Genomic DNA, 27,664 nt, shown 5'->3' on the forward strand with positions numbered 1-27,664 from the left:
GAAGTAAAGAACTTACATAGTGTAATCGTAATTACTTTAGAAACTGTTGATTTAATTTCTAGTGAAATGCTCTGAGCTCCACTAATTTGTGAAAACATATCTTATTTTAACTGGAAATACATTTCCGTCGTATATTGTCTCATTCATTTTCTCGACTTTTGTTCAATCTGACCTAAACGTTCAGGATAATAATTATGTTCGTGAAAAGAAATCCAATGAACCGGCTTATAGGGAGTGTGCAGGATATTCGGATACTTTGCTTTCGGATAGAGCAGCAGTATTTCGCAATATGAAACTTTATTTTACGTGCAATTTTGCTTTATTTATTTATTTGCACTTATAAATAAATAATAATTTAAAAATATGTTGAATTCAAACTTTTTAAATTTATAAATATTTATTAAAAATATAATTTAAGCCTTAATTTTCATGCATGCTTTTTGTTACTAAATAAATCAATTAAAAAACTAAACAAGTACATCGGAAGAAAATATTGTTTTTTCCTTTAAAAATAGCCATAAGATGAAAAATATATAAACATAAAAAAATTAAATGTTTAATTTAGCGCTTATTATATTTTATTTTAAACAAACATGCGTCACCACTTTTTGTTATCCCATCTCTTACCCTTGTCACTGACTCACAATTTTGTAAAACACTTACACCCACAAAGCAGATCATCATTTGTTTTCCCAAAAAGTCACTTAAATTTTTATTGTTTAAAAATCTACTTTTACACAAAATGCAAAAGACTAAATGTTATTAGAGAACCCCATCTATTCATAACCAAATTGAGTTGTTGTAGTATTGTCATGTTACACATTACCAATGCTAAGTTCTTTCAATTTAAGCTTTATTAAACTGAAAATAAGGATTTCAGTAAACATTTATTTTTAAATACTCGAGTAATGCCTTGTAATTAAAAAATATATTTTTCAAGAACAAATTTTACTTATTTTTCTAATTTAATTAACGTTCAGAACACTTGTTGATTTATTGGCGCACAGCACTCATACTTTGAACTTGACATAATTCACAGACACTCATTTAATAACGAACTCTTTTCAGCACTTCAAGGCTATTCCAGATCACAACCATGAATCCAGAACTTCTTTGCCGCCAGTTGTCTGTATCTCTCTTTGCTTGTCATCGTGAAGCTTCCAAATCCCTGCCGCACAATTTTCGACTCCTGCTTGCAGGAGACTTCGGCAGTTTAAACTTCTGAAAGTAATTAATTAATATGTCAGGTAAAAATAGGAACATTACTGTTAAAATACATGCGCTACTGCTTTATAACGAATTTCTATTTCAATTTTTGATTTAACGTGGGTGCTGATGGTCAGAAATTAGTAGAGAACTACAAGTTATACACATGAAAAGACAGGAAGTGCAATCGTGGGATCGAAGTAGGAGTGTAAAAAGCTAAATCATCTTTGAAAACATCAATTGAAGAAAAAAGCGAAAAGTCTCACTTTATTTTCCCAAAAACTTCAAAATAAAAGTGATTGTAATAAAGGAACATAGCCTCAAATTATTACAGAAATAATACTGAAAGAAAAGAAATAAATCGTAGTGTATTGTAAATTTAGTATTTGTACATTAACATTAAAATATCTTGTTTTTCTTGGAGTTTTTGGGATTCCGCAATTTGAATTACATCCTTTGCAGTAAACGTAAATAATAATTTTAAATTTTTATTTTTTTTTCTTCATTTTGTCAAGTGCAGAACACAAAATTACAACTTGAATTGAATATTTTTTTTTCACTGCTTAAGTTTAGTTTTTTTATGCTTTTAATCTTACATGAATTTGATAATTTAAGAATTATGGAATTTTCTTTCTTTGACGTAACAGAGAACTTAGTTCAACATTAAAAAAGAAAATTCATAAACTAATGAAACATTACTTTGGGTAAAATGTTTGAATGCAGTGATTCTATTGTAAAATCTGATACGGAAACAAAGTATGCTCGTATAAATTTGCGTTAAAAAATCTGTAATTTTACTTCTTTTTTTCTTTTTTTTTTTTTTTTTTTTTTTTGCCTCATGATGCAAGAAATTTTTTTTAACAATGAAAATGAAACCTGAAACTGACTAGAGAGTTAATCCATGTATAACTGCACAAAATTTTTTTTTTCAGAACTTTAACATAATTGTCATTAGAAAATCATTCTATTTCAATGACTATACTTACTAGATATCCGTACATAGGATTGTAGTGCTTACTATCTCCGTCTTCTTTTCTAAATATAATAGAACGTAAAATCAGGCATGCTTGCAATGCAACATTATGAAAAAATTCTTACGTTGAAAAAACATAATAAAAATACGTATTTTCTAAAAAAAATTAGTTTCCCCTTGTTGTGCATATGAAAGTAATAATTTAAATAGACGTGCAAACGATTATGGATTTTTGCTTTGTTTCACCCTACTATTTTTTAATACTGTTTTATTATTATTATTACTGTTACTATTAGTGTTGTTATTATTATTATTATTATTATTATTATTATTATTATTATTATTATTATTATTATTATTATTATTATTATTATCATTATTATTATTATTATTATTATTATTATTTTATTATTATTATTATTATTATTTTATTATTATTATTATTATTATTATTATTATTATTATTATTATTATTGCTATTATCATTATTACACAGCGGAAAAGAGATTTTGGTGCCCGTGTATTTGGTACCCTGAGTTCAAATGACATCAGTTTTTGCACTGAAGCTTAAATTTCAAAAATATAACATAGAAATATAAGTGATACGGGTTAAGCCAATCCATAGATCAAATAAAAACCATTGGATTTTTATTCCTATTGTATTACACAAATAATCGGAGCAGACTTACTAAACAGACCAATTAGCCTATTGGTCATGGTTTTCCAATTTTGAAGGGCCTCCGAAAGACCAAAATCTTTTTTTTTTTTTTTTGAATAAAATTAAGGTACTCTCCTTATTTACCTTTTTTTTGGTGTACAAGTGTGGGACGCTCTGCCTATTAATAATTTAACATCCCTATAGAAACGCCACCCCTGGTTCTTCATTAATGCTAATGCTTATTGGGAACGGAAAGTAACTATATGAGGCGCTATAATTAGGATAAAAACGAAACCTGATTGTCTGCTACAATGTTCTGCAACGGTATGAAGCCAGCAAGGAATCATTACATTTCTGCTTGTTTATAGTGATATTCCATCCTTGTTTTTATATTTTGTGCTTGGTTTGTGATGATGTGGTTATTCTTAATGCATCAATTATTCATAAACTGTATATTTATTGGTTTTCTTTTCCTGTTTTGATTTGTAGTATTGGAATTTGTTGCACATCCATTATTTGACTCTTTACAGTTTACAATCTTTTCATATTTTTTTCCATTTCTAATTTTTACTTTGATCTATTGTCTACTACCTTCCTTTTGTCACTGTTGGTGTTTATTTCAACACTGGAAGATTGCATATTATTAGTTGCGCTGATTGATATAATTGTTTTCCTGCCAATAAATATCAAGTTATCTTTAAAAATGTAGCTAGAATATACTTGTATCATAGCAGATCCTGGTAATTTAGCAATATAAAGTCGAACCCGCTTAATGGAATAGCCATTTTGCCACGAAATAATATTCTAATAAATGGGATATTCCATTAACCGGGATGAAAACAACACATTACATTGGTTTGGTACATTGAAAATTTATTATATTAAGCGGGATATTCTTTTAATCGATATTCTAATAACCGGGCTCGACTGTAGGGTCAGTTTCCCGAGTGGTTTACGTTGCAAACTATTTTCGTATCTCACATTGTCACATTTCAATGACTAGGATGATTGTAAGTAGTATGACTGTCAAGACAAATTTTCTTATGATGCCTTTTTCAGGTTTATCAGAAAGGTTAACGGTTAAACAAGAGTTTCTAAAAATATAACAGCTTGAGAGCTTTTCATTTTCGTTTAATAAGTTAAAATACACGAATGACATTTTTTCCTTTGCTTAAAAGTTTAACCGCCAAACTACAGGCAATTGCCATCGTTTCCTTTTTAGATTCTCTCACCAGATAACGTGTTGGTTGCTTTCAGTTCCCAATAAGATTTGACAGCAGAGGACCCCAAAGAAGTTTTTGATTAGGGTTTCCCCCTATATTCATCGGGCCCTGAAAATATTATATAAAAAGATCCAAATCGTCTTGCATACTTTGCTGGTAAAAAAAAATTGCACCACCATTGCATTTTCACAACAATGAGATTATGTGAGAAGTTTTGGTCGACCGATTAACGATGAATGTATGTGAAATCCTGCAAAACTTATGAAATAAATATTTAATATCAGGAATCCGATAATTGTTAACATATATCGGGGCTGTTTCTGGGCTAAGGCAAACTGATGACCCCATGCTCATTTTTCCATTTCTGAACTTGCGCGTTGCCAGTTTTGCCCTACGGCACGGAGCAGAATCATCCTGGAAAATGACGTTTGGAACTGAAGTAAAGTGATCCCAGATTGTAGGAAGCAATTTTACCTCCAAAATGCTAATATAAACCTGAGCGTTTATTGTTCCTTGCACAAAGTGAAGCCCACCAACTCCTTGAGCAGAAATACATCCCCAAATCATCTGGGATACGGGATGATAGACTAAGTGTTGAATGCAGTCAGGATGATATTCCCCTCCTTTGCGGCGTGGGTGATGCATTTTTTTTTTCTTTCGACACCACTGTAAGTAAAATGAATAAATGCAAAGCAAGAACTTTCAAGTTGACCTTAATTCGTTGGAGCGTTGTTACTAAACTTGGCAGATATTTACCCAATGTAGTGAATTTTCCTGAACGTAGCTGAACTGCAGACTGACAATAGGGCAAATGTGCAGGATGCAATCCCTGTTTCAGAAGCCTATACTTGTTTTAGATGCGTGCAAAATGGAGTTAAAACTACATATGTTGGGTAAAGCAGAGGCACTTGAGCCTCAAACATATCTAAAATTCGTTCTCAAACTCTGAGCACAAAAGAAAAACTTTTTGTTCCGCTTTATTATTATTACTATTATTTTGCATTTATCATTATCATCATCACCATCATCATCATCATCATTATTATTATTGTTTTATTATTATTATTACAATTATTGTCATTACAGTCGAACTTGTTTATAGGAATATGGGGGCCGCACAGTGGTTCAAAACGACGAAAAAGCGGAAAAAATTCAATAACTTTGAATATTCTCAAAAAATGCTTTGGAAAATTGTTAAAATTGTTGCATGGTAATATTTATCTTCATGCTTGCTGATCGTATTCACTGTGAAACCCCAATTTTACGTCCCTCGAATCTACGTTTTCCCCACATTTTACGTTTTTTATCATCAGGTCCCAGTTTTTCGTACACTACTAATATTAATTTAACCCGGATGGAAAGTTTGTCATTTATGAATATCCCGCATTTTACGTTTTTCCTTGGCAGTTAAAAAAAAGAGAAATAATGTTTTAAAATTAAGAAAAGTGTTTCCCTCTGTGCATTTTTAAACATAATCCACTCCATTGAAAGTTAATCCATGAAAACAGAAACGCGTCTGCTCCATCCGTAGCTGACCTTATGAACTTTTCAGCCGCCAATGAAGATGAACAAGAAGAAGAGGAAACACAACTCATTTCTTCTTCCAATACTGCATTTAAGAGCTTAATAATAGTGAAAAGCTCTTTTCTTTATCATAAAGACCAGGAAAAATACTTTGCAAAGTGTTCCAATCCTGGAAGATGCTGTATTTACTTTGGATTCAATGACTCATTATTACTGACTATTTTCAACCTAAACACCCGAATTCGTTACTTAATGTGTTAGAATAATCTAAACTGGTTTGTACAATAATGTTCTTTTCGTAAAATATCGCATTTTTATATTTTATAAGCGTCATTGTAGCAACTTTTATTACTATTTTTGTTTCCTTATCTAATTTTTGCTTTTTATACATTTCCCGTATTTTACGTTTTCCCATATTTTATGTATTTTATGTTTGATTCAGGCCTCTGAAAAACTTAAAATCGGGTTTCTGTGTACTTCAAATTCATTTCTGTTTTTAGTGAAAAATATAAATTAAATCTGTCGTACGCCACACGCATGCATTGCATGTTTATTGCAATTGATACCCTCGAACAATATTTTCTGGCAATGTTGACAAACTGAGAACAGCTTTATACTAGAATAATTTCGGAAAGGAAATCAGAAATTTCAAACGTTTAATGATTTTCTAATTTCATTGTTTTCTGAACAGAATGGTTATTTAACTTTTTATATAGAATTCTGTATGAGTTTTAAAAATTTCTTTCTCATATGCATCTTTTTTAAAGCCAAACGGGTCCGAAAATTGTTATTTTCACGTTACTACTGTATTGCTTGTAGAATAATGCTCCGCATTAAGCCATAACAACGTAAATCTGTTTTAAAAAATCCTCTATATTTATTGATGAATGTTTGAAAAGCCCCAACTTTCGGAAACAGTAAACAAACGTTTTTAGGCTCTCCTGAAAAGTAGTGAAACTGGGACATGCGTTAGTCTGAAGCATGTCAAATTTGATGACCAATTTCTTTGATAAAAAAGCAATTTACCCCCGTCATATCGCTACGAGTTATTTTCTAACTTATTATATTGATATTCGTAAATAGCGAAGATCAAACAAAAACATCTGCCACGACTGCAGTCGCAGGTGGTCGCAGCTAAAATGTTGTTATTTACTTACAGGAAGGATTAAACTATTGATATATGTAAATTTAGCCCACCGGAAGCCGCCGATAAAAGTATATTCCACAATACTTTTCATTATATTTTTAAGAAAATAATGTTTTTTTATTTCACGTAGTTTTCAATTTTGATGAATTTTTAATTTTTAACTACAATGTAATACGCATCCTATAAGTGTGAAAAACCAATCAGAAATGACTTTTATTAAATTTTAGTCCACCTTATTGAACGAATGAATTAAAACTGAAGTATAAGGCGTACGTCCGAAAAAAGTAAAAACATAATTGTTCAACAATCTGGGCTTATTTTTGTAAAAACGAATTTTTTTTCAAAAAACTCTTATGGAGTGTAGTTACTACAACTCAAGGGCTAAGTAATTACGGCATAAAATATTTTTTATCTTAAAACTTAAAAATTGCTATTTTTTCCGCCCTTGAACCACTGTGAGCCGTCATGTAACAATTTTTTTCTATACTTAACCGTTGTAGATTTTTTGTTTAAACCTGGTAAATGTAAAATTCTAATAATATAAATATTAATTATTATTACTATATATTTAATATTATTGTTCCTACTGTTTTTTAAACTGTTCCACTATAATGTTAAGATAATTATAATAATATCCTATATAAGCAGTTTGTAACAGAATATTTAGATTTAGAAAGCATTTTATTTTTTAACATAAACGGGTAACTGGGAATAAATTAAAATATATAAGTTGCATCAATCCCTTGCACTAGTTGATTTAGCATATTAGTAACATATTGATAACGTAAATTATTGCACTTAAAGTGTGCAATTATATTGCATAATTATATTGTAACAAACTTCTGTAACAATTGTTGCCACAGTTAGAATTTTTAACCACTTTATCATAATTGAAAGAAGGAACTAAAAATATTTTAGATTTATGCGCTAAGTCTTTTTCATAAGCTTATTTTTTGGTGAGCAGCATTTTCTTAAAGTTGAATTGTACATGCAAATGTGATCAAGCAACTACTATAACTACTTCATATATGGGACTCACCCTTCTGTTTCTTGTCTTCGTTATAAATTCTATTACTACGAGGACGCAAGAACTGCCTGTTCCAGCCAAAAGAACGAGAAATATTCCTCCTACGTTGACAAGGCTAAGCTCGTTTGTCACTTTACCCACTTTCTTCTCTTCTGGAGGACATGGTTCTCCTTTGGGAATCCACCATCGGTCTTTAAGGTCCTGCAGAAATCCATCTTCTTGAAGCCGTAGTATAACACTCGAGAACGGCGTGGTGTATGGGGACCCTGCGGAATATGAATGTTTTGCTTATTTCTCCATTACAACATATTTTTTTAAATAACCAAGCAAGCTCTGTAGTTTAAGAAATAACGACTCTTCTTGGACTCATTGACTTTAGAACTATATACAAAATATTATATTGTGGCATTAGTTTCTTTGAACAAAGTGGCATGTGACTTATAAAATAAATTAATAGATTATTTCCGGGCAAGGACTTTAATATAACTTGACGAACTGCTTTGCATTTAAATTGCTGAAACCGAAAAATTGTGGCGTTTGTGTCATCGCCATGTTTGTTCCTTACTTTTTAGGTTTACATTTTAATGTAATTTCAACTGAAGATTTTAACTAGCGGTAGCGCATAAAAAATGTGAAGGAGGAGGAAATGCAAATTGAACAAAAGTCGAAAACTGGAATCATTGCACCTTTGCCTCATTGCCAGATCTAGGAGACACCAAGCCCTTGCTTCTAGCAGCAATTTCTGGCCGCGGCACTTTCGACCTATCAGGCTGATTTTTTTCGGGGAAACTTGATATGAAACACGAAAGAAAGTAGAAAGTGTGACAGTTTCAAGTTTTGGCCCGGCACCAAACACAACATAGTTTGAAATTAAAATATTTGTGAACTTAAAGTTAAAAAAGCAATGCATGAGAGCAAGGGAAATATTTTCAATGCATTATTTGGTGATATCCAGTGGTAACGGAAGGACGGTTTTTACAAAAAAATCAATGGATTTCTGTCTGTGAGCATATCATAATACATATTTTTTTTTAAATTGATGCATAGACTTTTATACGCATCATAGTAAGTTGCTAAGAAAAGCAAAGCCAAGAATTTTTCGCTGGTAATTTTTTTTAAAATAACAATATTAAAAACGGTAACAGAAGGACACTTTTGCGACATGATTTTCACGCGATCATGTTCTCCCCAAAACTTTAGCTAAACTATAAAAGGGAAAATTGTATAAAAATTAGAGCACATACAGAAGTGTTCAATCGTTACAATTTCACCTCTAGTTTTAAAAAATAATTATTTTAAGCATATTAATAATGCATTTGTTAAGGGTAACGGAAGGACAAGAAGTCCAAAGCAAGTGAACTTTGTATATTTCAACCAAAAACATTTATTCAGCAAATACAGCAGTCTGAATCAATGATATCTAATACCTGAGCAATCTGCTACAATTCTGAATCCTTTAAATACTCAATAATTTTATCAGATTCCGTATAACATTTACCTTTTTTCTCAGGAAATACAAAGATCATTCCCACATTATTATGCATTCTCAAGCAAGCTATTTCTATTCCTTTATCTTCTGTATGAAGTACCTGTCCAATATTGCCCTCTGTTAATTTATTTCCCTTCCATCTAATTAATAAAACTTGTCCAAACGTTAATGAATCATTTGGCATATTTTTTATGATTTGGTGTTTTTGATTCAGCTGTATCTTCATTTTTAACATTATTTATAACTGTCCTTAGTATGCTGACTTTAAAGTGAAATCTCCTTTGATTTGTTGAAGTAGATTTGTTGAAGTACTTATTATATTTAACAACATAACTTGTTACAGGGTTCAAATAGTGTATATTTTATGTGTCAGGATGAAAATGGATATTTTTCCATCTTCGTGATAGTTGATCTTTAAATTAACTCACCTCTTATTTTAACAGTTAAACCAGTGTTCTCAACAGTCATTTCCTGTGACCTTTGGCAACAAATCTGAAAGCAGTATCAATATTGTGTTGCTCGAATATAAATTTCATGTTTGTAAGCAAATGCTTCTGCTTGAATTGGCCTAACATATCAGAAACATGTCACACCAAAATGATTTTCACATGCTTAAGAATTTTTAAGTATAGTTTTCATGATTTTCATCACATACAATGGGAAAAATAAAATCACAAAATATTTTTGCAAAAAACATTAATAAAATTTTATTTTTCAAATAAAAGCACTTATAATTGTTGTTCAAATATTACTTATATATGTTTTAAATGTGGCTACTAACTTTAAACAATCGGTTTTTTTTGCTAGCATTCTTATCAAATATTACCCTGTATCAGCTTACAGATAAATGTCCTTCCGTTACTGTATTTTTTTTGTCCTTCCTTTGCCGTTAAAAATCATATACTTAAGTATTTATTAAAATTTTATCTATGCCTCATTGACAAGGGATGAAATTCTGCTTTGCAAAAAAAAAAAAAAACTTTAGTTTCTTTACCCAATAGGTTCTTGGGGAACTAATTGAGATGTAGTATTTCGGTAACGGAAGGACATCAAATTGTCATCTTAGTAATAGATCTATTTCATAGTCAAAATAAAAGACATTTGAAATTACTTACCAAAAAGTTTTACTAGACATTCAAAAGATAAAAGTTAACCTAAATATTATTTGCTCAGAATAAATTTATTCGAATTACTGTATGCAACAAAACAGATATTTTTTGCTGAGTAAAAACATAAAGCGAAAACTTGATTTTGCACTTGATTTCTGAAAGTCACCAAGCTATTTCGTAAAAACAGGTTAAGATTCAAGAAATTCCTTTATTTCTGAAGAGAATGGTGTATGACAAGTGGCAGAATATTAATTTTTATAATTTAATTGTCGTGTCTGCTTTTTTTCTTGGAATTCACCATTTACATACATACGATCATAGCAGACAAATAATTAAAATTGAATTGAAATGGAAATTATTCGAAAAAAACATACGCCTTTTGTAGAAAGAGGTGAATTTAATAGTCTATGAGAAATATATATTCTGACCAGAGTATTTTATTTGCGGTGCAATTTTTTCTATTAAGTTCAAATAAGTAAAGCACAAAGCTACATTAATCTCAAAATTTATAACCAGCAGGAAAATAACTCTCAGTACTTTTCTAAAGCTCTCCGGCAGTACTTTCATACGCATTCAATGCTCTCCGGAGCAATAAAATCGACTTCGAATCAATTTTTAGCACACATAAACAGGGCTCCATATCATCACGGAAAAGGTCACATGATGCAGACAAAAGCAATCCTACTCATAAGAGTGAAATTGGGATACCAAGAGATTATTTGACATTGTCTCAGAGTCACGTACCGGAGTGAACGGTTGCCATGGTGATTAAGACAAGAGATGCTACTTTCGACGGTATAAAAGGTGTTTTTCTTTGACGCTGAAGTCAGAAAAGAATTGCTTTATTGACAGTGATGCGCTTTTCAGAAGGTATTAAAGCCGATTTTGGGTGAAAGGCTTTGCAATTTAAAGGACTTAAGAGAGGAGATTTTATTTGATAATTTCAAACAAAATGGTGGGTTTTAGTGCCTAGTTAGGTCATTCACATAAACATGATTTGTTGTTTTCTTGAAGAAAATGTAATTAGGTTCCATTATTGAGTGCAATAAACTCATTTTTATAACTGCGTATGTTTTTCAGAGCACCGGAGTTTGAAAAATAAAAAACACATCAGATTGTGCAATATTTAGCTTTTCTTTATCTCTACTTGTTCCAGTATACTTAAAAGCTGTTTTTTTCTCCAAAACTACTCAAAATTTTTATCAGCGCTTTTCTATCCGTTTCACTACATTTAGCAGAAGGCTTGTTTTGTGGAAATGTTTGTATTTTTAATAGTTTGAACTTACATTTAGAATGATATATATTTGAATCTACTATAACAACTCAAACTTTTATAAGTGCTTTTGCCGTTAGAAAATTTTAGTTATTTTATTTTATGGATATAACGTAATATTGTTGATAGTTACTTTTGGATGGAAACTTTAGAAAGTAATTTTTACAAAACGTTGAAGTTCACATTACCTAAATAAAGTGATATAAAAATATGGATTTATTCTCCAATCATTTCAACAATTAAAAATTTTATAGTGTTTTTGAATAAGAAAACAACTTCTTATAACTTAACAAACAATTATGAATCAGTTGGAAAAAGAAAAACGTAGATGTTGACATTTGAAATTTTCGAAATTTGTTCATATTGCACAAATGGTATATATATTCAACAGTCAAAATTACTGATCAAGGACGCTCTGAAGTCATCAACAATGAAACTGCGTGAAGACATTTTTTCGATGTTGAAGCACCAAAATTTCGGAAAGTCACGTATAATTTAATGACATATTTTGACATTGTAGGGAAATGGTTTGTTGTTTGTTTTGGCAAGGCTAAACTTGATCCATGAACTTAACTGTTTTACTCGTAAGACTGTCATTTTAGGAGAATGAAGAAACGGAAAAAGTGGTCAACAATGAACGCTTTGTTCTAGAGTTTAGCATTAATCCACGGGAGTTAGGGTTAAAATTTCAACTATCAAAATATTACGAAACAGGCAATTAATTCGTTCATCTGTAGAAGCAATTTTCACCCGTCATACCTTGGCGGGGGGCTTCTAGTTCTGTATATAGCTGTGTATAAAATAATAAATTAAAAGCATTATTTTTTTGTTTCTTTTGTGCACTGTTTTTCATTTATTTTTGAGAACAAACATCTTTTTTAAAACTATTTTAATTATATTTTGCACCAAAAGAAGCCTGAAACTTAATTACAAACCACAATTTCCAATTTTTCATATTTGTTTAACAAAGCATGTCAAGAACTTTCAGTAATTTAATTAAGGCTATCTCTAATGCTAACACTACTTTTGACTCTGTTTATCCAACATTTAAGTCAATCCGCCAATTACCGCAAATATAGCGAGTATGAAGCACTTTGATTTTCCTTGTATCGAAGTTGTTGGTTATCGAAAATCTATAACCAGAGCGTTGGAATTTTAGAACGTTTTACACTGCTCCCCAGAATTTATCGATTCTAACCTTAAAAAGGTTTTTACCATATTTCGTCCTATCAACAAGGAGGAAAGATTTTCATTCTCAAACTTGGCTTACATCTTGCAACAGAAACTATTCAAGTACTTTGAATATTTATTAAAATGTCTGCTTATATGTTTGATTTGTCTACATATAAATGCAAACGAAAAAAATGCCTTAAAGATTGAAATTCAAGAAAATATAAAGATTTACTGTTGTTTAGCATTTTAAAGTTTTTGAACAATAATTTCTGAGGAGATAAACCCTAACAAGAAATATAAAAATAAATTAAAACCAATTCCTACTTGATCAACAAAGAAAATATTTTAGTTACTTTTTATTAAATAATTAGTTAATACATTTTGTTTTCACCATAGGAATATGACCTACTGCAGTATTTATATTGCTTTACGAATTTGATATACATTTTAATAAAAGCATTGTTCAACAATAATCGTGATCAACAATGAACTTTCAATTGAAGGTTTACCTACACTTTAGAATACAGTTTGTTAAAATGGTGTTGCTCCAGTTTCGCCGACATTTCTCCCCCCCCCCCCCCGTTTTTCAGATTTAATCATACCTTTTGATATATTAAAGAGAGAGCGGAAATTTGAAGCATCGGCGAAACTGGGGACAAACCGTTAAAATAGTTTACAACTCACGTTCTGACTACCTTGGAATATTGGAACAAATTTTATCTGACGCTAACAAATCAGGAATTTCTATGGATGTTTAATTCAAATTTGTGCGAGCATTTTTTCTTCCTCATATTAGACGATTTATTCAAAAATGATGGTTAAAATTTAAATAGACTTCTAGTTATTGGTTTATTTATTATTAAATTGATTAATAAATATTGAATTGTTATCTGTTCTGAGGTCGCATACCAAATTACAAGAGAATCCAATCGCAGAAAATGACTGAAAATTGAGTTGCGAAATTTGAACAAGACATATATATAAATAAATAAATATATGGAAAGTATGGACTTATAATGGGGAATTGATGCAGATTATTATTTATTTCAACTAATTTTATGCAGCAAGCCTCTAGTGTTTATTTTATTAATTCCTTTTTCGTTTAATTTATTATTATTATCATTTAACTAATTTTTTGCCGACATTAAATATAAGCTTATCTTTGCTTCCTTTGTTTATTCTGGTGTGGTTTATTTTTTTATGGTGATGTGGAAAATGTCATGTTCTCAATAATTAAGCATTTTCGTTTCTTTTCTTTTCTTTTTTTTTTTTTTTGTATGTATAAACAAAGTTAAAAAAATATTGACTTTGTTTAACCTACTAATATTACTGTTGCATTCCTCTTTTCAAAAACAATCTTTAAAGTACTTTATTATTATTATTATTTATTGTTTTAATTGGTCATTTCTATCGATTTGAATATGCTTTGTACGCGCTTATTTAATTTTTACCTTTTAACTTCTAGAGTCGTCAATTATAAATATTCTTACTGTTTAAATTATATCTAACTTCAAAACTCCTGAACCCAAATACATTTAAATAAGTTCAATAAGAATATATTTAACATTTTTATTTTGACTCCTATAATAAATAGGTTCTTACATTTATTTTAATGTTACAATTTATTATCAGTTTCTTTCATGAATTATTACAACTCCGCTCATTTCTTATTGCAAAAATCATTATTTTTTTTATTACTTTATACATAATGGTATACTTTTAAATATATTTCGATTCACTATTGTCCTTTTTTGCATGAATAAAAAAAATTATGAAAACATACAATGACACTTTTCCCAAAGTAAAACTTTTAGAAACACGAAACAATCACTTGGGGGCAGTCCGCGATGTATTACTATTTTTTAAAATGTAGGCAAAGCAAAAAAATATTGAAATGTAGTAGAACATTTTGTAGTCAGCAAAAAACATTTGCTGACTACAAAATGTTCTCTCTTATGTTAAATATATCAACAAGCAAGAAATGAATTATGATTCAGCTACTAGCGAAAACGCTTCAAATTGCATAAGCATTTAACTCTCTCTATACAGGGAACACAACATCAGAAACTTCAACTACTAAATCACAAAGCTTTAATTGACACGTTGAATGATTAGAGTTGGTTCATTAACTACACTGTTATTAAGGTAATCATGACCTGCTGTTAACATTTCCAGTAATTTGCAAATAGTAATTGCATACGGATATTTGTGTCGGTACTGCCTCAATAGTAATTTCTGATAGAAATGGTAAATAGATATTATGATTAGTGTTAAATAGTTTCAAAAATCAGCTAATGGTTAAAAATGATGTGGGGAAAAAGGTAGGGGAATGCGGGGCAAGATGAAAAAGCTGGGCAAAGTGAAATGATAAATTATTTACACTGCTTTTAGCTCCAATTACCTGGTACTATTTTAACTATGTAATAACATATATAGTATATTCCATTCAAGAAAAATTAACTCTGAAAATCACAGCATATGATAATACAAGCAATTTTCAAAAAACTATAGTCAAATCGTAATATTTTGTTGTAAGTCAAAAATTATTTTGATTTTATTAAATGATAAAGTTATTGTTATTAACATTTTAAATATTAATTGGAACCTTCTAATAGTCGGTGCAATTTTTAGTTTTATTAGTATTAAGCTTATTTGTATTTTTAATATAGTTTATAATTAGTCGAGTGATGTGGAGCAAAGCGAAATAGTTCATTTCATTTACTAATTCAATCATTTACAAAATCACTTACGTATTAAATAAATCAATTAAACAACGTTTTGAAGCACAAAAATTGCAAATTACTTCAGACACGTGTTTCGGTGTTACAAAGAACACCTTTTTTATTTATTTACATTCCTTCATTTTATAATTAGGGGAGGGTGGCCCAAAGCTGGTAGGTTTTTGAAGAACGCTCAAAAATTGTAGTTTTTGGATTTTTATAGCAACGATTTTGGTTTTATTTCCGAACAGGGTTCTTGAACATCAAAATAAAAAGTTATTTTTGTATTATTTCAAACTTAATATTTATTTATTGTCCATTTTTACAAACATGTGAAAAATTCGCATTGCCCTAGCAGGGAGCCCAAAGCGGGAAAGCTTACCTAATTGTGGTTTGGCACATTTGCCAATCAACTATGAAGTTATAAATGATTAAAATAGTTGACTAGTTATCCGCCCTTATATAAAAATATATAAAACAGTTGTACTACAATTTACACTCAAAACATTTGTTTATAAAACATAAAGAAATAACTGATTAACTAATATTCTATTTAATTGCATCCTAAAAATAACTTATAGGAATTCTAATCAATTTATTGTTCATGTTTGTTTATTATTATTATTCGATTTCAATAGGATAAGTATAACTTATTATACTTCAATAGGATAAGTATAACAAGTTATACTTATCCTATTGAAATCGAAAATCTAAGTCAGCACACGAATCAAGAAATAAAAAGTAAATACATGATTAAATCCTATATCCGCTTTGCCCGACTCCGCTTTGCCAAAAGCACGCTGGGAGCTGCTTCGCTGGGAGGGATAAAAACTCGGGGGTGTTCATGTAAACGCGACATACGTATGAATCGCCGCATACACATCAACGGGGGAGGGGCATACAAAGGCCTACCCGCTTTGGGTCACCCTCCCCTATCTTCATTTAATTAATTCATTTATTCACTTATTTTCTTATTCACTCATTATTCAATTTATTAATTAATTTTTCCCATGTATTAATTAATTGATTTTTTTTTATTATTATTTTATTGTTTCATTATATTTTCATTTTTTGAATTATCCTTTTATTTGCTCATTAATTTGTTAAAATATATTTTTAACAATCATATAGAACATATTTCATTTGATAAATAATTCGTTTTGCACTTTGTCTCATGGAACAAAAAAAAAAAAAACGAAAAAAAAATTCATTTTATTTTGAAAACGTAATTGAATAAAAAATTATGTTTCAATTCAAGTTTTATTTTAAAATACAATGTTATTTCTTTATGCATTGTAATTTCTTAAACAAAGACATATGTGTCCATTTTGAAAAAGCTCAAACATCTTAACTATTTCCCTTTGCCCCAGACTCTCCTACCTTAATTGACTGTAATTATTTATGCTTCTTACTATATACTGATAATTAAAGATTACTCCAAGATTTTTATGAATTAGTTTCATGGATACTTATATAAAATAAAAACGTCTTTAAACATGTTGAAATTTAACTTAATAACTTTGTTATTAGATGATTGTAACCGTACACTTACATAATAATTATTTCACTTTAATTCTAGTAAGAACCTAAAGCACCTTGCAATTGTATAAAATGTGCTAAATATACATTTCTTTAGATTTTTATATGTTTCAAAATAATGAATGAGTTCTTGATGTCGTACTTTGCAGTAAGTTTTGAAATAGGAGTTAGCATCAGAAAACTTCCCAAGAAAGAGAATATGCGATTCGAAATATTCCCAAAATATACGTGCGTAAGTGCTATTGGGACGAAAATATCGATTTTGCTAAGATAACGATATTCTAGATTTTGCTTTGCTAGACGATTTAGTAGTTTCAGGGAAATAGTGATACCACCGAAAGAGGACCCTTAGGTTGATTTCTTGTGTTTCAGAGCATTCCTGTTTAGGTTAGTATCGGAAATCAATATATAAGCACCAGGACATTTAGAAATGAGGTCGAGAGCACGTAACGTTCATTCGATTTGGTAGTTATAAAACCGAATATATGATACAGTGGCTCCCAAAAGTCTTCGTACACCTACGACTTTCAACGAAATAGGCCCCAATCTATTGGTTAGAATTAATATTTCGGACTAGGTATTTAATTATAAGATCTATGATCAATTTTTAACAAAACTACATGAAAAGTTTTTAAAAAATATTAAAACTTAATTTTTTAAAAATCAAAAACCAAAAAGTGCCGGAAATTTTATGTCACAAAAGTCTTCGTACACTTTATAAAATGTCTATATATTATTGAATTATCTAACTTTTTATTAAGTTATTAATTAGTAGAATATAATACAGTATTCATAAGATCTTTTAAACGTCTGGGAATAGATTTCATTCTTTTTTTTTTTTTTTTTTTTTGCGTAATTTCTGAGTAAGTGTTCAACCACACTTCGAGTCTTACTGTTTCTAGCTCTATTTTCGTTTTAAAGCCGTATTTTCGTAATCTAGCCTATAGATATCTCTAAATACGTTACATTAAGTTCAAATCTGGAGATGGAGGGGGTATTTTCTGAATTTTAGGACAATTTTCGAGGCATTAGACGCAAATGTTGAAAACCGTGTGCTTCATATCGTTATCTTGATAAAAAACAAAGTTGTTTCCAATAACCAAATTTTTGACTAAGAGTTCAAAATTGGTTTTTAAAATATTTAAAGGAACAGCATGATTCAATTTTTCATCAAAAAATTCCAAACTACAAAGTCCTGACGCTGATATGCACCCTCACCCTAGAACACCTCCACCGTAGTGATTAACTGATCCAACTAAGTTCTTAAGACTAAGTTCCTAATTTTTTCTTCTACTAACAATTGTGCAACAATTTAACCAAAAATGTTGAATTCATTTTTATCTGTAAGTAAGACGTAATTCTAAAACGTTTTTGAGCTTATTTATCCTTGATTTTGCGACGAAAAGCGTCAGCTTTCTGTTTTTCGCGCGACCAAGAAAATTTCTGCGGGAAGAGATCCCATTTAATCCAGCTAATCAGAGAACTTGGCAAAAAATTTTAGGTGAAATTTAAACGTAAAATTTTTCTTTTAACTCTGTAGAAACTTTTATAGCAGTAAAATCTGTATTTTTCATAATTTTTTCAACTTTAAATCTCCGATCACGCTTTCTCAACTTTTCCGGTTGACCTTTTCTTACCTTGTTTTTGCTCCGTATCCTTTCTTTAAAGCATTTTATCAAGTACTCTACTATACAAACAAATAAATTAACTAATTTGGAGTCATTTCAAGCCAATTTACCACTACTGTGGGAAACAAATTCGAATTTTGAATGGTGTTTGCGGTTTTTTACGAATACCAGCAATTTTATAGCAATAAGCACGATATTAAGGAATAAATAAACAAAAAGTTAAAGCCAAATGACTTATAAGGGTCAACACAATGCAAAAATATTAATAAAACGGCATATGATAATTTTAATCATGAATTTATTCGAAAATATTTGAGTGTACGATGACTTTTGTGGCGTCTTATTTCTCTGTCTCTTCGTTTTCTGACCCATTTCAAAAAGAAGATCCGTCGATAATTTGAAAAAACCAATGGGTTGTATTTAGAATGACATAGGAATGATGTGAAAAAATATTGGACTTCATATTCGAATTCAGTTTCGAGTTATTTTGGTTGTACTAAAAAATTTCAAAGTGTACGAACACTTTTGGGAGCCACTGTATATGTTGCTATATAAGTAGCTTGGAAGGCAATAGTTTATGGGGTTACAAAAAAAAAAAATCGTATACGCACTTAATATGAAATACTTTAAATTTATTTATTTAATTTTATTTAAGAAACATTGTAACGATTGTGTTTTTTGTTGTACTTTTAACGATTGTGCTGCTTACATTGACAGAATATAACTTTAAAAGCTATATTTATCTGTTTTCTTTACTTAGGATATAAAATGGAATTTCCGAACATTTAAGGCACCAAGTATTAGATACCAAGACATTCAAAATACACCCAAACCTCTTTTTATGCGATGGACAGGGACCGCATAAAAAAGTCTGACGTAGAAAATAAATCAAAATGGTGTACGTAAACGAAATCAAAATAAACGAAGTGATGATAATTTTGCCGACTCCCGAGAATTTTTCCCAATAAAAAACGTTTTTGGAGGTCACAGTGACTTCTCATCGAGATGTCCCTGTCGTAACTTGAATATACTACCTCACACTCGTTTTATTGTTAACTTCCGCTCGTTTTATAAATAATTTTCACAAACCGCACAAAAAAAAAAACAAACAAAAAAACAAAAAAAAAAAAAACCATCGCACAAAAAAAGACAGCACATAAAGAGGTTTGAATGTAAGCAAATTTTTGACAATTAAGTTCATGGCCTAATAGAAATCAGCCTGTTGCCGAAGCATACCCAAAACTTCCCAAAGCAAGTTTTAAAACTATATAGATATATTATGTGAAATTCGTAACACAATATTTCCGCATTTCTTTAGTGAAGAAATAAAAGTATTTCAGAAACACCATTACCTTGCGGCGTAGCGAACCCATATCCTTTTGTGTCCAGAAGTCCTCCAATCTGAGTGAGCTCGCAGTTCCTTTGTGTTTCGTACTCAATGGAAGTGGATTCCATGAGGAAAGCGTAGTTTCCTTGAAGAACCCTTTGAACCCCTTCTGCATTGGATGGCGTGAAAACCGATGGCCTTGCACCCTCCATAAAAGACCACATCTTTTCGTAAACAGGAATCTCAGAATTCTGGAGTAAAATAGTAGTTTAGTGACGAAAGTCAGAAACTATTTTTGACAATACAGTATATTTTATGAAAGTACTGGATTTTGGATACTTTTCTTCATTCATATAAAGGGATAAAAACTCGATTTTTTTTGGCAACTATTTTTGAGTTTAAGGTAATATATTTCAAATAAAAATGCCTTTTTAATCATATAAGTATACTTCTGAAACTAATTTACACTCGCCTCCAAACTTTAGGGTACAGCATGGCCTCCAAAGTTCATCATAAAAAATGGCAGTTAAATGGAATTTATAGTTTCATGAATGAAAATAACGACTTTGAAAAAGCTTAGTGTGCAAATCGACAGCTAACCCTTTTGATCTATGGAAAATAACGGATAGAATGATCTGGAGAAAAATATTAAACTTTTGTAACTTCGTGTGTAAATACTGTTGATTTTCAACTGTTTTTGAAATTTTGAAAAAAGTAATTAGTAGAGACTATTAGTGTTTGGAAACACTTTGGGCTCGATTATTCAAGATCGCGGTCAGTCTAGTAGATGAAAATGAGTCTGTAACAGGCTTATGCTGCTTGACGTCTCATAGTGTCGCTCAGCATGCGACCGTGCTAAGCAAAAATGTCGTATCAACATTTTTTATCAAAATTGAGCTATTGTCACGAGATGGTTCTTTACAACATATTTTTACCTTTACAATGTTCTATGGTCATTTGTGTATGAAAAATATTTTTCAAAAAATCTAAAACAGTAGAATCTGAATAAAACGTATACAGGTCTAAAATTTTAAATAGCAGTTTCTCATTTTGAGCTGAGCAGCGTTTGTGCTTGGCATGGCAGTATAGGCCAGCGACTTTGATATATCAAGTTCGATTCTATGTCCAGAAGATTTATTTTTTTCATTTCAACTACGTGCTTTAACACTGCAAAAGATTTTTTTTTTCAGTCTATTTTCCCCGAAAAAGAGGAATCACTACTATGCCGCAGCTTGTTGAAGGACACTCTGTAGCATAGTAGAATTTCCGCTACTACGGTGCAAAAACTTACACACAATGATTTTCAGGCAAGGCAATTAGTTGTGTGTCCCTCTCAATAGATAATGGAGAGCGATGACTTTACAGGGGGAAGAGAACACATTTCCTGGACTAAACAAAAAATTCCCTTCTGTGCTCTTTCCAGATGAGACCAGTTTTAAGTTCATGGATGTCGATAATGGGTAAAATATTATCTTAGGAGAGCAACGCACCATAAACCACCAATCCATCAATTTCGAAAGGCAATATAATAAAGGAAATGGAACCGTGGTTTCTTCTGGCATCTCACTCGATGGTCACACATATGTGTCCGTTCAGGTGTGAGATATCCGGATGAGGTCCTTTGTCCATAAGTCTTCGCATGTGCTAGTGATAGAGGTAACAAACTTGAGTATAATAATGCACGGCTGAGATTGTTGAGGGCGATCTTGAGGATAACAGTTCGGAGCGTAAGGAATAGCCAGCTCAATTTACAGACCTGAATCCGTAGTTTGTGCGTGTGACACGCCTTTAAGACAAGTTTGTACTTTAATTCCACCTCCTGGGTCGTTGCATGAGCTGGAACAATGCTTACTTCGTGTCTGGTCTTCGATTCCCAGTTCGGTGCCAGACAACTTAAATGCCAGCATAAGTTGATCATTTATATTTTTTATGAAGTTAATTTATTCATGTTTATTAAAGGTAATCACAGGTAACGTATATTTTTTTTTTTTTTTAACTTCTGAATGCGAAGGAACATTATACTACGAGAAAAATGTACCTCACATTATTTATAGATATGCTTCACATAAATAGCCACCTCCATAACATGTGAATTAGTTCTACTAACTTCTATAAATATATGAAATATACCTTTTTATTTGTAGATAAAAATAAATTACAAAATGTTCCCACATTCAAAATGCTCTATCACAATGTTTTTTTTTTTCTGAATAACAGCAATTAAAATTTTAACTCAGGTAACTAATTTTCTTAAACTGGTTATTTTGTCTAAACCGGTAGTTATTGGATAGTTAGAACGTTAAATATTATTTTTTTAACTTTTCTAACGGAAAAAAAACTGTTTACCCTCTTCACAAATTTCCTGCCCCCTAAAAATATATTAAAAGCTAAGGTTAAAACTGAAAAACAGAAGGGGAATAAATTTCGTGTTGGCGAAACGTAGGGAGCACCAAAATTACAAACATTTCAGGAACAAAAACTTTACCTTGAAAAACGCCTTTGTAGACCCTGATGCAACACAACCATAATGTATTCTCGTTTGTTTTGCAAGGTCGTCGGCACTTTCAATAGGAGATTTCATCCTTTCAACTGTCAGAAAAGCTGCTAGGTTTGCTGTATACGAGGATATCATAATTAACGTAAAAAACCACCAAGTTGCTGCAACAACTCGAGTTGATGTTGCCCTAAAAAGAAAAAAAAACTGAAGTGATACCAGAAGGAACCAAATTATTTTTCAAAAGAAAAATGGGTATCTAAAAGTTTATACCGAGAATATTAAACGATATTAAACTGCGGTGCATTGTAAAAAAAACTTGTGTAATTTAATGCATTTTAGAGAAAATATTTTCAAAAAATGGTTTTTACCTATACATACAAACAATTTGTTACATTTGAAGGGCCACGGGGAAGAATGATCATAGTCCACCATGCTCAAATTTCCCTCATTACGTTTTTGAACTTGAAATCTCGAATCGTTTCTAAGTTAGCCTCATTTTTCCCTGTTAAAACTCACTTACTATGATGATTCTTGCCTGAATAATATTTCTCTCGAATACTGTCTGTAATAATCTACGTGTTCCTGAAGGTTAACCAGATTTTTTTAGAAAAATGGACTTTGATCGTTCTTCCGCGTAGCCATTCATTTTATAATGAAAAAAATAATCTAACCACTTTATTGACATAGATTTTTTAAATAAAAAAATAGTAAACAGAAGAAGAAGAATGAATTTTTTAATGATTATTTTACTCTTTTTTCATAAAAAATAATCATTGACTTGAATGTCTCTGACTATCGCAATAAAGTTCTGACTTTTGATATTGCTATTGAAAAATAACATTTTGTTTGCTAGGGAAAATGGTGAAAAGAAAAATATTGATTCCATCCGAAAATATATTGGTTTTCTCAAGATGTTTTTTTTTTTCTTTAACAAAATATTTCGAATGTAAACAGAAAAGTTGTATGACACAGGGAGAAATTTTATCGTTTTGAATAGAATATTATACTTTATAAGGTTATGAAAATAAGTTCAAAAATGTTTTCAAAAGTTGTTTTGAGGAATAGTCAAATATAGTTACAGGTGGTTTAAAATATCTTTCCTGGAATATAAAAGCAGTACTCTTCAACTGTAGGTGCATCACGGTCTTTTGAAATGTTAAACCAAGTGATAAGTACCAAGTTTTAACTAAAACTACATTTGCATCAGTTCATTAATATATTGTAAATTCAAACAGTTTTTATTGGGAAACATTTTGAGTTTCAATTATCGTGAATGGTTGCCTGGCTAGTTGCTGAAAACTGTTCCACGCTTAGCATTTCTCTAATGTTGCAGAAGTAAGAGACCATAATTCTTCAGTATTTGTGTTTAACTTTGAAGATTCGTTTCAATCAGACTTTCATGCATGTAAAACATTTAAGAAGAAACGTAACTGTTTAAAAGTTAAGCATAGAACAATTTCTTTTTTAAACAACTTAATTGAAATGTGTCTGTTATGATTGCTTATAAATAGAACTTTAGTGAAATAAAATATTAAATTTATTTCTTTAGTAACATAATATATAAGTAAATATGTGGAGTATATTTATGTCGCAACTTAAGACAATAAACGATTCTGAGCAGATACGCAAATATCTAATACACGACTCGCTTTTTTTATTAATGCTACTTGAATTATACTTAAGGGAGTTGTAAATCGATTAATGAAAATAAGTTCAATGTATTTAGTTAGTTTTAAACCACACACCAAAAAATGGGATGCATGGGAATACTTTGAATACTTTTCTTCAACTTTGAACATAAAAACAAAAATTAAATATTTAATTTTAATTTTATTTTTGGCCTAGAAACTTCGATCTTGTTTTGTTCTTGCATTTTTTGTGCAAAAAATATTAATAAATAAATGAATAAAGAAAGAAATAATAGCAACAAAAAAAGAAGAAAAAACACCACTAAAAAGTAAAAAAATAAAGATTTTATTTTTTCAATTTTTAGTCGTGTTCCATTTACCCCGCAGATAGTTGTGAATCGGAACGTCCAGAGCAATGGCTGCTAAATATAAAATACTAATATTTGCAGTGATTATCAACTGGATGCATAGTTTTCTACATAAAAAGACCCTAATGTAATACTTCTTCATTTTTTTTTCTTTTGACAAAAACTAAATCTTCGCTAATACAAAACTCCATGCAACTGATTTAGCCCAAGTGATACTGCATGCAACACTTTTAAGATAATGAGCTTGAAAAATAATTCTGTTACTGGAATTTTCAGTCTTTGCTTAGATGACACTTCATTATTATAACTAAAAACAAAATTATCGTTGACCATTCGTGTATTTTCAACTCGCTCACATTTTACTAAGCTTAACTTAAGGCTTTCACCTTTCAAAAGTAGAAAATGAAAAACAAAAAATACGAGCCGCCATAGGGCTCGAAACCTCTGTTCATAAATATTCAATAAATTTACCGAAGGGGAACAACAATGGTGACACAAAATATACGCAAAGTCACGGTAAGCCGGAAAAAGAAAAATGCTTCCGGATGACTCCAGAAGAACACCCTTCCAGCATCTTTTTTCTACCACTTGACATCTCCGCTTCTTTTAAATTCTAATTTTAGTCCCAAGACAGCTTATCAAAAATACGGAGTAAAATAAACGGGGAGAAATATGTCGACAGCAAAGAATTGATTTGCATATTTCAGCAACTTGTCTGCACCTTAAAGCGTGTGATTTATTGTTGGGTGACGCATGTCAGTATCGATGAAAAGTTACATAAATATTTAGAAAAAGATAAAATTGCAGAAAGATTTTTGAATAAATATCGATTTTTGTCTTTTGTTAAAAAAAATATTTCTCGAAGGTTAAGTTTTTAAATAATTCTCCTGAATAAAAAAAAGATAAACAATGTATACAATAAACATCTCAGATTTTGTATTGGAAGGCTATCAAAAGGAAACTTTAGAAACTTTCTTGAGGGGAAGCATAAACTTGTATGTTGTGGCCATCACGAAACTTTTATGCTTGACAATAGCAATATTCCCAACAAAAACAAAATTACACATGCAAAAACTAGACGACCATCCCAATGTCTGAGTTATTGCAAAAGCAAAACAAAGAGTGAAAATTGAAAGTTATTTTAAAAGCCTTGCTTGAATTAATTATAAATATTTTATTTGTTAACAAACATAAGATGGCAACAGTTAAAAATTTTAAATCATTGAGCATGGCCCCACTGAATACTCAAAGGCCGTGGCAATCGCTGAAACTCATGGCAACAAAGAGGGCGCCACTGGCTACCCCTGTTTTTGTTTCCACGTTGGCGTGATTGTGAGCGTTGGCGCTTTGGCATCTGTGAATAAGTGATTTCTCGACTTATTATCGGGTGTACGTCATTTAACGACGATTTTAATTTCAAAAGAAGAAGGAATAAAGAGAAAAAAAGCTGAATAAACATAGTATTACAAAGGTGAAGAGCATTTCTTATTGGTATTTAAATATCATATCAAAAATAACGCGTAATAAAAAATTTAAGCTAAACACAGAAAACATATGATTTTTTTAATATTAATGAGTAATTCTATATATATGTTATCAAACGCTTTTTTTTTTTTTTTGAAAACTTTGCAAATAATTTTCAGATTTTTTTTATTGAAAATCTCCTGGGGTTTCCTTTTTAGATACGACAGTTCTAAGATTGATGATATATGGCAGGCAGCATTCATTTCTAATTTTACATGTTCATTTTCATGCGAATTATTTCTGCTCATTAAATTAAATCAAAAAGCAAAAAAAAAAACCGCTCCCCAATACATTTATTTCTCAAAACTTGAAAGGGTCATTCATTGCCCCTTTTGACCCTTTATGGGGATTAGAGGGAGGGGATAGGAATTTACGTTAGCAATTGCCATTCTTTTCACTCGTAATATAGTGTATATTTTACAACGAATACTAGAATTTAATTTAAAATGTACGATTGGGAACAGGCCCGACATTTCAAAATTTTCCGGGAGGGGGGGGAGCAAAGGTTTTGTGTTCGAGAAAAAAACGACAAAATACGAGCAAAAATGCCTAATTTTAGTATGTTTGTAAAATTTAGGGGTGTCATAAGTGCCCCCTCCCCCGTGATATCCTCACTTCACAGACCTGCTTAGGAATATTCTTTTTCAAATGAAGAAGAGCAATTTAGAAAAGTTAAAAATATGATGACAATTTAAGAAAATTCGCAGTCCAGCAACATGTCAATGTGTAAACAGTACAGTAGAACAAAAGAAAACAAGCTAACTCATTTTCGCACGTGTAAGTCTTTTATCGCACATTGGCTCAACAGGTGCTCTTCTTGCTTTAAAGGTCTATTGTGCAGGAATTGCAAGTGAAGTTGAAATAATTATTCTCTCATAGTCACTTCTTTCTTTCTTTTTTTTTTCATTCTTTCGAAATAAATTTCGAGTAATCTTGTAAAAAACTTCGAGTTGAAAGAAGTTAACTTCGAGTTATTGGGAATAATTAGAATGGAATTAAAGACTAAGTTGCCAAGACTTGATAAAAACTTCGAGTTATAGTAATATTCGATTTATCAGAATTCGAGTTATCGCAAATTGACTGTATTTTTAAGAAAATTAAAATATTTAGCGATGTAAAATCCTGTGAATATTGAATTCTAGTCATAAAAAACTATTTTCTACACTTTAAAAGCATGAATGAGAAAGGAGCTTTGAACTAGAAACTTTGCAGGAAATTTGATCGCCAAGTTTGGCGAAAATTAGGATATGAATTTTCTGTTGGAAAAATAAAATACACACAGTAGACCGTCCGCAGGAATCTAACATCTGCTTACAAATTTTTGTAATCTTGTTCTAATAGTATAGCATTAGGAGCAGCTCTAAATATCTAGCATTTAAAGAAATTAAAAAAAGGGTGGGGGGGGGGGGAATTTTCCGTTATAGGTACGTAGCGGTGCATTTTTTAATCTGGCGATTAGTTTCAATTTTATTTATTGTCGGGGACTATTTCAAGTTACGTATGAAGTACTTATTTGGCGATATCATAAATTATTTTGTTTTTTTTAAAGACTTATAAGCGAAGCGATAAGTCTAGAAACAAGATCTAAAAGTCCATTAAAATAAAAAATAATCCTATGAATAATTAAGTTT

The 27,664-nt window shown here is 30.6% G+C and overlaps 1 protein-coding gene across 1 annotated transcript in view; it reads right to left on the bottom strand.

Moving 5' to 3' along the window:
• Window positions 1-1,206: 1,206 nt before the first annotated feature.
• The window catches only part of LOC129225263 (glutamate receptor ionotropic, kainate 2-like), a 78,697-nt gene continuing 52,239 nt past the window's right edge, over window positions 1,207-27,664 (bottom strand). The window contains exons 9-13 of the mRNA XM_054859846.1: window positions 22,502-22,700; window positions 20,042-20,267; window positions 7,771-8,024; window positions 2,193-2,241; window positions 1,207-1,221 (exon numbers count right to left, since the gene is read on the bottom strand). Of these exons, the coding sequence (XP_054715821.1) occupies window positions 2,224-2,241; window positions 7,771-8,024; window positions 20,042-20,267; window positions 22,502-22,700 (697 nt within the window). The 3' untranslated portion in view covers window positions 1,207-1,221; window positions 2,193-2,223. The remainder of the gene's footprint in view (window positions 1,222-2,192; window positions 2,242-7,770; window positions 8,025-20,041; window positions 20,268-22,501; window positions 22,701-27,664) is intronic.

The sequence above is a fragment of the Uloborus diversus genome, chromosome 6 (assembly GCF_026930045.1).
Source record: "Uloborus diversus isolate 005 chromosome 6, Udiv.v.3.1, whole genome shotgun sequence".
Taxonomy (NCBI): domain Eukaryota; kingdom Metazoa; phylum Arthropoda; class Arachnida; order Araneae; family Uloboridae; genus Uloborus; species Uloborus diversus.